At 42.2% G+C, this 17050-nt stretch overlaps 1 protein-coding gene across 1 annotated transcript; it reads right to left on the bottom strand.

The window, feature by feature from the left end:
- Positions 1 to 2162: 2162 nt before the first annotated feature.
- LOC306735878 (cytoplasmic polyadenylation element-binding protein 1-like) lies at positions 2163 to 11461 on the bottom strand (the record flags this gene model as incomplete). The annotated part of the gene is given in 13 exon segments (XM_079217447.1): positions 2163 to 2273; positions 3035 to 3115; positions 3346 to 3440; positions 4355 to 4553; positions 5354 to 5490; positions 6377 to 6481; positions 7640 to 7753; positions 8471 to 8726; positions 9503 to 9732; positions 10953 to 11190; positions 11192 to 11217; positions 11220 to 11277; positions 11387 to 11461. Coding segments are annotated over 13 exon segments (1725 nt in total).
- Between the last annotated feature and the right edge of the window lie 5589 nt (positions 11462 to 17050).

Here is a 17050-nt window from a genome sequence, read left to right as displayed (position 1 = left end):
CAACATTTAGACAAGCCTGTGGAATGCAATGAAACTCTTTGGGCGTCATAATGCTCCATGTCAGATGGCACCGCCACCAATCTTTGAAGGTTGTGTGGAAGAACGAGCCAAAATGTCACCTGAGCAACGCATGTCAGGAGTCTTGAACCAAAGGCTTTTGCACCGCGTATTAAATACATTTCAGTCAGTGTGTTCAATACCTTTTCCCTGTGTCATTCCATTTTATTACACAACTTCTTCTGAGCTTATGTTTGGTTTTCTTTGTATGTCTGGATTACTTTGGTTGTTACCGACATCTGGTGAGAACATCATGTCAATGGCACCTTTAGAAATATATTCAATGAGAAAAAAGGTGACGTGTTCAATACTTCTTACCTTCTGATAAATATACACATAGTAACCCAAGTCAATATAGTTACAAGTCATATAAACATAGAATAACATGATTAAAAGTAATGGTTAATCTGTATTTTTCCTGCATCAGTGATATGGCGCCTTTAAAACTCCAATTTGCTTATTTTTCATTGATGTAAAATAGTAAGTGACCTTTGACTTAAACATTTTAAATCAGCTCGTCTGTGCATAAAATGTAGGAAAACGAATCTAGCATCTTTTTAGACCAGACAGTTCATAATACATAAATATTGCAATACTTTAGTCACCAGTGCATTACCTCCTTCAATTATTGTGACATTTAAATACAGATAGTCAAGCTTATCCACATTGGAAGTACCACACTGCAGTACCTCTGATGACCAGTAAACAGACTTTAAAGTGACAAGTCGACGTAATGAAGAGTCCAGACATGTCGGGTTAATGCTTAAACACCTTTATTGTGCCCAATCTGAACAAACTCCACAACTGTAAGTAGCAGCAAACTTGGCAGACCACAATGAGGTAGACTTTCAAAACTCTAAAAAGCAGCTGGGCCAAGGGACAACAAGCTCAGCATGACAAACTTATTTATGGGTAAAGAAAAGACACTCAAGTCTTTGGCACACAGCTTATTACACATAATGTCCAACGGGAACAGGAAGGCAAAATGGGATAAGAAAGCGTTAGACTGTTTACTGGGGGAAGGTCTACTCAAGCTCTGGATAGATTAATTTATCATTTCTTACAAGTTCTTACATTCAACAGGACACTAGCAGCTGTTCTGACATGGCGCGGCCCCCTGCTGATGTACAAAAGTGATTAAAAACCACTGCCACCTCTCCACACGTGCAAATTAAAAAAGTGCAAAAAACAACCCAACCTTTGTACAATCAAATGCTCATTCGCTCGTCTCAACGGGTCCATCCGGTGCGTGAGAGTTGACGGACAGCCGGTTGAGGCATATCCAGTCCTATTGTCGCTTACATTTAATATAACTGGACCAATAAAGCAAGTTAAAGTAGTACTTCCAACATTTTGCGCCCATACAGTTGAAATTTGGGAGGGGCAAATTTAAAAAGAAAAAATATATATAGCTACAGATGAGATAAATGACAAAAATAAAAAAAAGGGGTTTTCCCCGAAAATCAGCCGCCTGGTAGAATTGTTCAAAATGTTCATGTCATGACTTAAAACCGTTTGTGTACAAATTAGTAAAAAACTGCGTAAAAATGTCTGAAATGCGACTGGTTAAATGAAGCCCAACATTCATCTCCCAAAAAAGTAAGAAACACCAGTTGGCTTGCGCAGGAAAAAAACAAAAAAACTGACGCCAACTGGGGGGGTAAGGTGGGCGGGAGCAGGAGGGAGAAAAATAAAAGTTTTAAAGGCACTGTATGGCATTTGCCAATGAACGGCAATGAGACTTGCGTGACTGCTCTTCACTATGCAAAAAAAAAAAAAAATTTCATCCACTTCTTTAACTGTCGGCGGACTCCCGTCTTTCCTTCTGGGAGAAAAAACAAAAATGCATAAGTGTGAAGGGCACCTCGTCTCCTCAACAAGGTCACTGTGCACAGTGCCACTGTGAACAACCGCAAAAATGTAGCAAGTGCAAAAAGTGAACATTTCTCTCTACAGTGATATCTCCCCGGTGCGGTGCCGCGGTGGCCACCCGGCACACGTGCTCCCTCTCCGTGGCGGGCGACCCCCCCCAACCCCCTCCCCCGCGACGTGGAGAGGGGCTCTTCTGCTCTCCGGCCCTGCAGAGTGTCTAGGAGCCATCTGCTCTAGCTGGAGTCCCGGTTCTTCTGGTTGCGCATGAGCGGCCGGTGGTTGCTCAAGATGTCCATGGAGTGCTGCCAGTGCCAGCAGGAGCGGCAGTAGTACTTGAAGCAGGCCTGTGTGAGGAAGAGAAAGACATGTGTGGTTCATTTACATCATTTCAGAGAAGGAGATTCTATGTGTGGTTGCCAAATAAAAATAAATATTCAACATTTATACCTGCAGTACACCTTTGAACCACATGAGGGAGCCTGAACGTTCCTACTGGTCTGATCACTAGACTAATAAAACCGGATCTAAAATAAAAGACTAGTGTACTTTAACACATTTTATTTCTTAAACTGCAACTTTTATTCAATCTTTTGAATGTTTTAATGAACGTTCTTAAATCTTGTTTTCTTCTGCATTATGTTTTGATGCTTTTAATTATTTTATGTGAAGGACTTTGAGTTGCCTTGTTGAAGTGTGCTATACAAATAAACTTGCCTTTAAGTTTGTTTTGAGAAAAAAACAAGCCTGTAAACTCCACCTAAATGCATTTATTTGGTCTCATTTACAAAGTATTTTACGCGTGTATACATTTTCAATAACATGCACTAAACAAAGTTATGATCTAAATGGCTGGTTTATCTATTAAAGATAATATAAGGCGACGTGGAAATGGCAGAAAGACGTCCAGGAACATTTATTTAAATAGCTCAACTCAATTTCTAGATGAGCTCCATTGGGAATTGTCTCTTTCTAAAAAGTGGATCCATTTGCATAATACTGATCCAAATCAATTCTGTTTTTTATTTTAAATGTCAACTGGTTTTGTGTTCTAGCATTGGCCGGTGAATAATGATGTCCATCAGGTCACAAGACTGTTTCCACTGACCTGGTCTCTGCAGAAGAAAGGCCCGGGCTGGCGAAGGCAAACCTGACACATGGAGTCTTCCAGGTACGGGTCGATCTGGACCTGAGGGGGAGGAGCCAAAACACTCAGCATTTTATTTTTACACCTGCTGATTACGCAAATCTTTATTTATCACTTTGAAAGACAGTGGTGCTTAAACAAGGTTAGTGCTGCAGGAGGCGTTTTATTCAAGAACTGCGGAGGCCAACGGAAAAAAAACAAAACACAAAAGGCCTCGTCTGGTTTGTCCTTCCAGGGCCACTGTAGAAACTAATTACTGAGCGGGTTCCTACCTTCTTTGTAAACTTGGGGGTTTTGATCTCCACGAACGCTGCGCACACGGCCTTCAGGTAACTGCGCTGATTGTTAAATGTGACACGTCCAGAGCCTGAACACAGAGAGCGTTAGAGAACGGTTCTGCACCCTGCCGGGTCTGTTTTGTAAATATTCATAGCCCCGTGAAAAAAGGCACAGAAATATAATTCAGCTGTTGTTGGAGGCTCTGTGAGCTCCTACACAACTACATTTTTCATTTGCACACAACCCATGAAGCTTGGTCTGTAGTATGAAGTCATTTCTCAGTCACATTTTATCTCAGTTTGATTGACAACACTTTTACTCCAAAAATTAAAGTGGTTTTAGACACTTTATTTATTTACAATAAAGTGTTTTTAGACACTTACATGTATCTACCATTTTATTCATATATTCCACTGCTTTGTTCAGTTCATCCACATGAGTAAAGTTACTTTTTACAAGAGATATGAAGAATTTAAAAAATTGAGCTTCAATTTTTCAGCTTTAAGGCCATATCATCACTTTACACTTGTGCCTCATTATATAGAGAGCTGAGATTGTTCTGCAATTTTTGATGTACCACATGGGTACCGTGAAAGTCGGGTTACAAGCCGCTCCTACCTCCGGTCAGTGTGTGCTGTAGCAAGCTAGGAGTAGCGCTAGCTAGCGCTGTGGCAAGCTAGGAGCAGCCCTAGCTAGCGCTGCTGCTAGCGGCTAGCTCCCCGTTGCTGCTAGCATCCCCTCTGCCCAAGTCGGGTGTCGAGCCGGGGCTGGTCCCGCTACCTTCGGTGGTTGTCGGGGAGCTAGCGGAATGCTAGCGGAGCACTAGCTGGCTACAGCGGGGAGCTAACGGGGACACTGACCGAAGGCAGTAGCGGCTTGTAACCCGACTTTTATGGTATGCATCTCATATACAAGTGCCTTTTAAAAAAGGTTTAAAGTTAAGATATTATGTAAAATGGAGAAAAAGACCTAACACCCCACAGAGTTAAAGCAGGAACTCACCGATGGGGTACTTGTGCTTGTCCGTGTCGATGCCGGCGTACATGACGCCCCCGAACAGGTCGTTCATGATGCTGGCCAGCGCCTCGGCGTTCAGCATGCCGTGCAGCGCGCCCACAAACACCGTCTTGCTGGGGTCCAGACGCTGAGCCGGGCAGCGCACGTAGTTACTGTCGGAGATCACCCAGGGGATCACCTGCACCTGCAGAGGGGAACCGGACGTCCGTGAGCGGAGAGGCAGCGTGGACATTTTATTCAGGAGAGTTTTTATGTATTTAAAGGAAGCATCTGCTCTGTGGCGACAGATTAACCGTTTACTGCATTTAAAAGAGAGTTGCCTTTATCTCTGTTGATATGACGATAATTTGACAGCATATGTTCAAGAAAATATTCTAAATGCCATATGTCGGTCTATTAAAGCGTCAACTACACTGTAGAATACTCTGGCACTTAAAGTTTAAAAAGGTCAGCATGTTGCTAAGTATAATCAGGAAAACGTATTCAAAAGTACTCGAAGGAAAACCTCATTATTTGCCGTCGTGTATTATGTAAAAGTAGTTAAGACTGCAACTATTTTCAGAATGATTAATCTGATTATTATTTTTTTTTAGTAAGTAAAACGTCTTCACTAGTGACCAATAGTCCAAACCCCTCCCAAAAAAAACACATTCTAATAATTCAGATCCTCAGTTGTGAAGTTTGAACCATGAAAAGTTGAAAAATTGACTTTTAAATATCAATTGATTCAGTTGTACTTTAATATTGAACTAGCGGGCAGTTATTTTCACAGAAAACATTCTGCTATGAGCTCTTTGTATGTCATTTAAAAAGAAAAAAAGTAAATAAAGCCGTTAAATAATATCTGAAATGCATAAAAATGGCACGAGCATATACATTTTTTAAACTCTAGTCAGTACAGCGATAGATTTACCAGTTTTCAAAGTATATATGTAGATAGAAAAGTGACTTAAAACCCCTATGGTTGATAGTCGTGTGACTCACATCCTTGCAGCGCATCCTGCGGCTGGACATCTTGAAGTAGTACTCCCGGTTGTCCTCGGGGTGGAACGGGTCCTGGGAGCAGGCGTGCAGCAGCGCCCGCACCGACTTCTCGTTCTCGAACACCAGATAGACGTAGCCTGACGAGCAGAGCGCGTACCAAGTTAACCATTTAATCTGTTGATTTTACTTTTTCCCTCTCCTAAACGATTTGTTGTTTTAGCAAAACAAAAAGTTTGAATTTTCAGCGTTTCCCAAACGACGTCTCGTTTAGTCCAAAACTAAACAAAGACATGTAGTTTAATGTCATTAAAGAAACCAGAAAATAATCGCATTCAACTTTTTCTACTTGAACGTATTCATTATGATAATTTAATATTTGACAATTAAATTATTCGCTGCAGCTCTATTTAGGATAATAAAACAAAGCCCCAAAGCATCAGTGAGAATTCAGAATGCTTTTTACAATTTCAGGCAGAAACTACTGTAAATAAATAAAAACACATTTCATAGTAACGTGCAATGAGTTTGCTTTATAGTCGCTGACAATTGTATTCAGATCGGATTACTTTTTAAAACTTAACCATTTATAATCACTCAAGTCTTTTTTTTACCGGCACAAATCACTCAAAAATGTAAAATCCTCGATAAAGAAAATACATTTTAGCCGCACACCTAGACGGATCCCGGCTGCCTGATCCAGCCGTAATGAAAATCTCAAATTATGAAGACGTTGCAACAGGAAATAAATCAGTCCAAGAGTTAAAACACCAGAAACCCGACATTCATAAGCTGTCAGACATTTAACATCTAATGCATCCTGATGCATCCCCTTTTGTCTACTCCCACCACCACCATGTTTTACGCTACATGTGAAGTAGTTAACGCTACATTTAAAGCATTTTGCGCTACATTTAAAGCGATTTACGCCCGTCACTCACCATCATGCCATGTGCTCACCCAGTGCCACCCTAAAAACCATGAGGGGAATAAAAAAAATGAAGTAGCCTACCAGCTCGCCGTTACCTTTAGCCACATTACCTTTGGGAGGACAGCGAGGGTGCTTCCCATCCTTACCAGGCCACTCCACCGTCAGAGGGCCGTAGCCGCTGAAGGTGTTGATCAGGCCGGCTGAAACGAAGCAGGAGCAGCATTTCATTGAGTCTGGCTTCCATAAATAGATTTATAGTTTTTAAATGGGTGTGGGTAGTTAACATCGAGACGTAATGAGAACAATGACCTCAGATGTTCAAGGTGAGCGTAGAAGAAGAAAGCAGTCTTTTACTAAGAACCTAGAAAAGTGGTTCAAACAACCTTCACTGAGAATTAAAGAAGATGTGGGGGACGAGGAGAGACCCACGTGAACTAGAAGCAAAGGTCATGTACAAGGCAATAAGATAATACAAAAAACACCTTTAACAAGATTATATACAAGTTAAGGATTTCTATTTAACAGCAGGTAGAATTTCTGTCACACTTCAATAAAATTAAAGGATGTTTACTTCCTAATAACCTTTTAAATAAAAAGATTCCTCCTTTTTTATATTTCTGTACATAAAAACTGAATGTTTTACGTCCTGTAAATGTGTCGCAGATGTTTTGAAATGATTTTTAAAGTGACAAAAAGGCCCAAACCTGCAAATATAATAAGCAATAAGATAAATTAAGAGCTGTGAAACACCTGACTGAAGTCATCCAGCTCACATCACAACAGCGCTGCATGGCGTCCACATTCTAGGATCACAATATCCTGCCCGTCAAAGAAAAAAACTAAGTACAATATCCCAATTCCGGTCGAGAGCAGAAATATGGCACTTAAGCTACTGCCTTCAGCACCAAGACTGCAAACTCACTCCCACCTGGTCAGCAGCACGCTTCCCGTTCATCCTTCACAATAAAAGCCCCGGCATATTATGCTAATGAGGGAACTTAAATTTCACTAAATGGTGACTCAACAAAATGACTTGCAGTATTTCTTGCAGTGAACACACGACGAGACAATAATCCACATCTGTTGTCCTCGTACAGCCAAAATGTGCTTATTTATTAAAATTTGAATTAAAGTTCTGTCATCCATTATTTTCCCTGACGCTTTAGGTTTTTGTCTGTGGCATCGTTTCTCCATCGAGATACTTGAGGTATCCAAGTCATCATTTTGATATCGTGACACTTCATAAGGCGGAAAAAAACTAAATTTAAGGTTTGTGATTATGCACAACCCTTAAGGGCTGCACACTCATTACACTGTAAAAAAATGAACGCTTATCATCCTCCTTGAGCAGCAGTTACCTTCCGTGATGTCCCAGGGAACGCCCCCAAGGAAGACCTTGCAGGAGTACAGAGGGTCCTTGTTGTTTCTGGGCGGCAGCTGACCGCTCCAGGTGAACGTGGCATCATTCACAGCTGGCGAGGACAGAAAAATAAAATAAAGGGTTACACAAAATGCATACCTTTAAAACTAGAGGTTCAATGGATCAGCACAAAACAGGAAGCAAATATAACTTTGGGATCCCCATTCACTTTTTTGGCCACAAATACTAATTGACGATCAATCATCCATATCGGCAATCATGGATCACTGTTTCGTTATAGCAGCTGTCTACAAGGATCCAGACTATAACAAAGTAAAATAATCACATTTAATTGTTTAAACTCAATAGTCATCTGTAGTGGGGTTTTTCTTTAAATGATTGGGAAATAAGATTGTATTTCATGAATGAAAAGCTAAATCTTGTGATTAGTTTTAATGTTCATAAGCTGCTTAGAGCCGAGTGTTAACAGCCCAATAATTCATCTCTAATATCTGTTTTACGTTGCCGTGAAAACATCTTCAAACAATTACATTCAACAAAAACATTTTACAAGATCACATTTAACACATCACAATAACCAATGCTCGTTTTTACTGAACAGAGCCTGAACGCATCATCATGTTTTTTACTCCATCTTTTAATGTGTTTCTTAAACTGTGCAGCACTTTGTGACCTCTTTTGTCTGTGAAATGTGCTTCATGAATACAATTATTATAACGTAAGCTTTCTACATTAGACGTTAGCGTCACTGCTAATGTCACTAGCTCTCCTGTCATTTAATGACAACCCATGTGAGTTTTAGGTTTACCTGCAGCCTGTCTGTGCAGACGAGCCTCCCTCTCGATACTGAACGTGTCGTCCGACTGGTCGAGCATCTCGGTGCCGGGCCACGGCGAGCCGCTACGCCAGCGGCGGGAGATGGTGGAGGTGGGGCTGGCGCTGGATGGCGGGGTCATCGACGAGCTGGAGTCCTGCGGGTCCAGACCTCGGGAGCCCAGTCGCAGCAGATCCTTCTGCATGTTGGAGGCCAGGTAAGGCAGCGGGGGGGAAATCCGCAGAGTCGACTGGAGAGAAAGATGAAAAACAACTTCTGAGAGACCAATAGTGGGGATTTAAGACATCACAGGATGTCGAAAATGTATTGTGATGAATTTAGTGCGTCATCTTGAATTTTGTCAAGTAGAAAGAAAAAAGTAAATGGAAAGTTTATTCAAATGCAACATTAAATCTGGAGCTCAGAAAAGAGAGATGCCTTATGAAAACATACTCGAGGGATAATGGAGAATAAGTTGAAGCCGGTTTTAAATAAAGCCAGCGTGAGGATTCATGGAGTCACAGCAACGTGAGACCTGCTGTTAAATATGCATCAACATTTGGTTGTTTAAAGTAAAGCTCATCTACGTTTGAAATACTAAAATAAAAGAGATGAAGAGAGGAGATGAAGAGAGCAAGAGGAGGAAGGAGAGATGAAGAGAGCAAGAGGAAGGAAGGAGAGATGAAGAGAGCAAGAGGAAGGAAGGAGAGATGAAGAGAGCAAGAGGAAGGAAGGAGAGATGAAGAGAGCAAGAGGAAGGAAGGAGAGATGAAGAGAGCAAGAGGAAGGAAGGAGAGATGAAGAGAGCAAGAGGAAGGAAGGAGAGATGAAGAGAGCAAGAGGAAGGAAGGAGAGATGAAGGGGACAAGAGAGCAAAAGGAAGGAAGGAGAGATGAAGGGGACAAGAGAGCAAGAGGAAGGAGAGCAAGAGGAAGGAGAGCAAGAGGAAGGAGAGCAAGAGGAAGGAGAGCAAGAGGAAGGAGAGCAAGGAGAGCAAGAGGAAGGAGAGCAAGAGGACGGCCTCACCAGCATGTCACAGAGGTGGTCTGAACCAGAGCTGAAGCCGCTGGTCTCAGAGTCCTCCGGGCTGCTGGAGCGAGAGTCCAGGAAGGAGCTGGAGTCCAGGCGGTTGGCCATGCGCGCCATGCTGGGAAACTTCTCCAGGAAGTCAGCGGTCATGCTCAGGGACTCGGGCGGCAGGTAGCCGGGGGGCTTCCCCAGGATGCTGCTGAAGGGGCTGTTCAGGATCCCCAGCACTGGAGACACAGGACGTCACATGATCACGGCCTCAACGAGACGGAGCTGGCGCTACAGGTTTGGTGAGCAAACTGAAGATGGGATGCGTGCTGAAGGCTGCAGCCAAATTTTCATCGTCAATCATTTTCTCAATCGTTTTGTCTATAAAATGTGTTTGTCCACAACTAAAGATATTCAAGTTCCTGTCAGAGTAAAGAAATCCGAAAATATTCCCATTTAAGAAGCTTTTTCTTCATTAAAATGACAGTTTAAAAATCAGTCAAAAATAGTTGCGGATGTATTAGTTGACCTCTGGATACATTGTTGCAAATTCCAAGAATGTGCATCTCTTTGTGCGACCGGTTCCCACAAAAGAGCAAAGTGAAGAAAATTGGGTTTGTGTGCTGAATCTCAAGAACCACATTGATTTGTGGGAACTGAAAAGCTGCAAAGTCAAGTCGTTTCCCCCCCCTCCCTGAATTTACATGCACAAGACGGTACTTAATGTGCAAAGCAGGCTGCACGCTAGTTCACTTTTGATTCCTAGAAACACAATTTCCTCTCAGGAGCGCCTGATTCCTTCAAGTTTTAACCAGCAGCTTCCTTCAGATGACAGAGTTGCACTGCAACAGTGGCCGCGAGGCTCTGAGGGGATCGTTCAGCGCTCGGTCCCAGTTTAGAAAAGCGCTGAAGTTACGCCCGGGTCGGTTCAGACACGCAGCGATAAAACTACAAATGGGTCAGAACAAGTCCTTGAAGTCTTAAACGTCTCCAAAGCTCGTCTCAGCATCCACGAGCGACCTGGGACCGTTATTCTGGTTCACCGCACTCTGGGAGGGTTTCATGCAGTTTAGAGCAACAGGTATTTTAAACATTCAGAATGACTTCTGCAGTGAAATAAAAACCTGTTTTATATAAAAATCTTTGCATGCTTTAGGTTCTCTTGTTGACATGAAGTAGCTTCAGTGGAGTGTTTTCTGTGTGCCTGCTGCGAGAGAAAAAGCAAAAGTGCCACATCATCCTCCCCGGTGACGCTACGGCCGGTTCCCAAGCACACACTGCCGGTAATAACCAAGCAACCAGCAGATCACACAAGCTCGCAGACACTATGATATCTACTGTAATAGTCGGGTAAAACGGGGTGTAAACTCTTGGGAAAACAGCCACCTTCCACTAAACTCGGGGACTCTGGTGTAAAAACATGAAGCACATTGAGGTAAACAAGATGTCTGGTACTCACTGGAGGGAGAGCTGGTGTGGACCTGGGAGGGGGAGTTGTGTGCGTCCGTATCCTGGCTGCTCCAGGGTCTGTCCCAGCCGGACAGCCGAAGGGACTGGAGGCCCAGGCCCAGGTCTGCGACGCCCGGCGGGCCTCTGGATGACGGCATCTCCTGGGAGCCGGACATGCCGCCGCCACCGCAGTTGGGGAAGAGCATCCTCCTCCTGCTGCTGCCCACCGCAGCCAGATCCGACTCTTCTCAATCCCAAGATCCAGTTCAGAGATTCACACAAACAAAAAAGACAAAGAGCAGTAGTGTTATAAAAAGAAGTAGTGTTGTCTTAGTCTGCGTTGCATAGAAAAGGTCAGGGAGAGACTCGCGACACCAAACTAATCTCATAAACAAAACTTCCCCTCCTCCCCCTCCCCTTTTCACCAGCTGACGGGGAGCTAACCTGCTGCCTCTGTTCCCGGTGCAACGGCCATGCATCTCCATCCGCATCACTGACCCACCTAGCAGCATGTGACATGGCTGCTGATGCACTCGCACACCCCTGCTAGTGACATCAGCTCTCCCCGCCTCCCTGCCTAACAACTGTGTAATGAAAAATTCCTGTCTGAGCGATTGGCTTGTTGATAGAAGAGCTGCCCTCTCTCTGGTGGGCACGGCGCGTCTCTCTCTCTCCGAGTCACAGCTGCTGCTTACTGTGTCTCGCCTTGTTTCCTGAGCAAGCTGCCAACGAGGGAGGGAGAGAGAGAGGAGGCAGAGCTACAGCGGCATGGTGGGAGGCAGCATGGGAGCAAATGACTCAGCAGACTTGATTTTTAAAGAAAAAGAACTTTAGCTCAAAGAGCCATTTAAATAACTTGCTTAATCGGACACATTGATTCCGATAGCTGCCGCACGCACACAGTGAACAGTCTGTCGCTGCAGCAGCTGACTGATCAGATGTTGCCGGAGCGATTTGCACCGCCAGCTCCTCTCGTCGCTCCACCAGCGAGTCTGGACTGCATCCAGCTGCAGCCCTGATTCAGCAACACGAGAGCCGCAGACCCGAAAGTTTAGCTTTGAGTCGAGATACAATAAGTACACAAGTGTTGTGCTGCAGTCGAGTTAAAAACCTGTATATTCATGCATCAGGAGCAAGACTGCAGACTTAAGCAAATTAATTCAAAAGGACGCAGGCTCTGTGCTCAGCCTAAATCTTGGCAAATCCCACTCTTTCAAAAAGTGCTGCAATGCTGCAGAGACGGCGATGCAGCATGAATCAGCTGCTGGCAGCCGAATGAAAGTGAAGGAGGTTTTACAATTCTGGAGGAGAAAGTGAAAGCGGCTTCTTCGTCGGTTTCACCTTGAACATTTAAATCTAGGAGGGAACGAAAACTGCAGCCAGGGTCCTTTCTGGTCTAAAAACAGCAGCAGAGGAATCAAACATCAGCAGCTACCGCTGAGGTCATGACCTCCGCGTTTATATTTTATTAGAAACTAATAAGGATTCAACTCCAAATACAATTGAAACTTCACATTTATATTTTTAGGCTCATTCAGGCTTTTTTATGTGAATATTTCACTTAGTTCAAAGAGCTGAAAACAATTCAGTAGCCAATTAATCGATTAGTCGACCAACAGAAATTATTCCCAACAAAGAAGAAATGATAAACATGCTACATTATTGGCTTTTAGTTTGTTTTATCATTGCTGAAAGTTAAATTAAGTTTTGTTTCTGGACTTAAGTTAACAATTCGGGGCCATTTTGTGGAAAGAAAACATCCAAAATGCACATCTAGCCGTTTATTTTACTGCTTTGTCTCTTTGAGTCTGTAGATTTCTGCTAAATTCCCCAAAGGTTACCGTTAGATAATGCGTCATTTGCATGTTTAAACATATTTTAGAAAACTTCCAATACAAAAAAGTCTCAAAGTAATAAAGTTTCATGGTGATTTCTACGAGTAAATGTTTCACCTGTAGAGTCGCATATCTTCTGAAACATTGGAGTTTGTTTAGATGATTTAAACAATACGTTTGTACTAAAAACATGGAGAAACATGTATTTCTGAGTCTTTTGGTTGTATTTTCTAGTTTATGGAGTGATACTTAGAAATATCCACCATTTTTGACTAATGTGTCAAATTAAACATGAATATTGAACCTACAGCTTCACCCAATGTTCACATTTCTATTCTGGAAACTTCTGCAAATGAGCACATATTTCATCAGAGAATGCCTCATTTGCATAATGAAACCAAACCATATTCGGAAAACAATGCTCTTAAAGCAAGTGACCAACTGGGGAAGTTTCAGGTAGCGTCTCCAAGAAAACGATATTGTGCATGTCATGTGTGCATCGTGTGTGTCAGTGAGCTGGTCAGTGAGGGACTTGATGCATTGATGCAGGGTTCAAGACCCCTGTGGGTTTAGACCCCAGCAATGCAACTATTGTACTTGCTTTTGCAGCCAACTCGACCTGCTGCAGGGTGGAGAATACTAAGCAGACTTTACCACACAGCAGGTCTGGCTTTCCCTTGGTGTTGTTGTTGTTGTTGGGTGTGGTGCACACACCGGTGAAATCCAGAGCGTTGCCCAGCATGGCGTTCATCGTGCGGAAGATGTCCGCGTTGCTGCAGGTGGACAGGGCCGGAGACTCGGGGTCCGGGCTGTCCGGCCTGCGGGGATCGTTTCTCTGCAGGAAACGGAGAAACAAATAAAAAAGTTTGTAATGCTAACTTACCGCGAGGAGGTGGAGACACGTGGAGGAGTGGGAACATACTTTTATCCTCAACAGTTAACTTAGCCATTTGTGGGTAGGAATAAAACAACAAAAAAAGGGAGCTTAAAACAGACGTCGGAGGTAGTTTCATGACACACAGACAGACAAAAAGTGCAAAAAGTAAAATGTGCACGTTGACTGGTATAAATTAGTTCGTGACTCACCAGAGAAAACGCCATGTTGAGGACTGACAGCTTACGAGAAATGTTCCAATAATAACGGCAGGCAGCGAGAAAAGGTCATATTTATGAAAAGTCTGCTAGCCGGCTAATTAGTCTCAATTTAGTGAACGTGTGCTCGGCGAATGACACGAGGAGGGGCCCCTGGTCACGTGACGCACTTCAAAGAGCACGCCGCCCGCAGCAGAAATCCACGTGATTATATCTATTTTTTTAAAGAAGTATTTAAAGTTTATTGTTTTTCATTAGTCAAAGACTGTTAAAGTATTTAAGGTGGATTATATATATATATATATATATTTTAATTTTTTAAATTTTTTTTTTTAAAATATTTTTTAAATGGATAAAATCCTACTTGGAGCCATAACAGTCTGTCATTATTAGGTTATTATGGGGGAAAATAAAATAAAGTATTGAAATATTTCCTACAAAATGGATCCTGGGATATGACCCTCAGTATTTAAAACAAATGTTATGATCTACAAGTACTAATATAATGTACAAGTGGACCATGTTGTTAATACAATATAAAAGTAATGTACCTTTATACATAATTTTGATTTTTTTAAATATATATATATATATAAAATTATACCTGCAGTCATAACAGTCTGTCATCGTTGTATATTATGGGGGAATTTTTTGAATAAATATTATTAAAATAATAAATTAAAATATAGAAGTATTTCAACTTTACACATGTTTTTGATTCTATTTGTACATTTTCAAAAAGTATTCAAATATTTCCTACAACACGGATCCTGGGATATGACCCACAGTATTTAAAACAAGTACTATTTACTTTGAATAAACCTACCTTCTTGGAAAATACTCCAAGTATCCAAATGTTCCCTGCCCAATGCATGCTGGGATATACCCCACAGTATTTTAAGCAAATACTATGATATATCATGCATCAATATTATAATGTACAAGTACATTGTTTTTTTTCTGGCCGATATCTATCATTAAAATATGAAAGTATATTATTAAAGCTATTTGCAACGCATGTCGTTTTCCTCTAATAATCAGACAAAATTCACTCAATTATTTTTTTTTAATCAACAAACAAAAAGGATATGTGGTCGTTTGATTCGCAATGTCTGAAACCATATTTAGATTTCTAATTGATTCATTGATAATGGATTGATCCCTTTATGTAGAGAGGTAGCTGCAACAGAGGATGAAAATACATGTTATTATTATTAAAATATAAAATTATTGAAACTTTACACATGTTTTGGATTATACATGTGAATTCTTATTAATAGACAGCATCTGTATATGCAGTCATATCTACAGCTGCTGGTTCATCGACCAGGACGGAAAAAACACTGTAGAGGAGATAGTCAGTATTCGTAGAACATAGAACCCTGAGGTTAGAGCATAGAACGCTGAGGTTAGAGCATAGAACCTTAAGTTCAGAACATAGAAACCTGAGGTTTGAACATAGAACCCTGAGGTTAGAGCATAGAACCCTGAGGTCAGAGCATAGAACCCTGAGGTTAGAGCATAAAACCTTAAGGTTAGAGCATAGAAACTTGAGGTCAGAGCATAGAACCCTGAGGTTAGAGCATAGAAACCTGAGGTTAGAGCATAGAACCCTGAGGTCAGAGCATAGAACCCTGAGGTTAGAGCATAGAACTTAAGGTTAGAGCATAGAAACTTGAGGTCGGAGCATAGAACCCTGAGGTCAGAGCATAGAACCCTGAGGTTAGAGCATAGAACCATGAGGTCAGAGCATAGAACTTTGAGGTTAGAACATAGAACCTTGAGGTTAGAACATAGACCCGTAAGTTCAGAACATAGAACCCTGAGGATAGAACATAGAACCGTGAGGTTAGAGCCGTGAGGTTAGAATATAGAACCTTGAGGTCAGAACATAGAACCCTGAGGTTAGAGCGTAGAAGCCTGAGGTCAGAGCATAGAACCCTGAGGTTAGAACATAGAACCTTAAGGTTAGAACATAGAATCCTGAGGTTTGAACATATAACCCTGAGGTTAGAGCATAGAACCCTGAGGTTGGAACATAGAACCCTGAGGTTAGAGCATAGAACCCTGAGGTTGGAACATAAAACCCTGAGGTTAGAGCATAGAACCCTGAGGTTGGAACATAAAACCCTGAGGTTAGAGCATAGAACCCTGAGGTTGGAACATATAACCCTGAGGTTATAACATAGAACCCTGAGGTTAGAGCATAGAACCCTGAGGTTGGAGCATAGAACCCTGAGGTTAGAACATAGAACCTTAAGGTTAGAACATAGAATCCTGAGGTTTGAACATAGAACCCTGAGGTTAGAGCATAGAACCCTGAGGTTGGAACATAGAACCCTGAGGTTAGAGCATAGAACCCTGAGGTTGGAACATAGAACCTTGAGGTCAGAACATATAACCCTGAGGTTAGAGCATAGAAGCCTGAGGTCAGAGCATAGAACCCTGAGGTTAGAACATAGAACCTTAAGGTTAGAACATAGAATCCTGAGGTTTGAACATAGAACCCTGAGGTTAGAGCATAGAACCCTGAGGTTAGAGCATAGAACCCTGAGGTTGGAACATAAAACCCTGAGGTTGGAACATAAAACCCTGAGGTTGGAACATAGAACCCTGAGGCTAGAGCATAGAACCCTGAGGTTGGAGCACAGAACCCTGAGGTTTGAACATAGAACCCTGAGGTTTGAACATAGAACCCTGAGGTTGGAACATAAAACCCTGAGGTTAGCTGCTGACGGGTTTGTTCTGGTCTTGGTGCTCGTCTTCATCTTGGAACGACAATCTCATCCTCTTCTTCAAAGTCACAGTCAGACTGAATTTTCATAAACGTGATCCTCACATTGTGAAGCCTCTTCTTCTTCCTCTTCATCAGGAGCTTATCTCTCTTCCAAACTCAACTCCAGGCCTCTGAGCAGAGAATCTTTTGGCCACCTTGATCAGTCGTGATAAGGAACCACACGGGCAGAGCATGAAACAAAACAAAGTCTACACTCCTATTAGCCCCGGGTCATTAGTCCTATACTTTTTCTTTTGATGAAAAATGAAACCGGCCCGCACAGACCGAAGGGTTAAGTCTTTTCTTTTGATGACATGTTCTACTTCTAGATATTGAGCTTTCTACTTCTCTACAATTATCTGACCGCTTTAGTCACTTTACAAATTAATATTTTATAGGAGTTTT

This window comes from Taurulus bubalis (assembly GCF_910589615.1).
Source record: "Taurulus bubalis genome assembly, chromosome: 4".
Lineage (NCBI taxonomy): Eukaryota > Metazoa > Chordata > Actinopteri > Perciformes > Cottidae > Taurulus > Taurulus bubalis.
The sequence above is the reverse complement of the archived record's forward strand: the minus strand, read 5'-3'. Positions and strand labels throughout refer to the sequence as shown.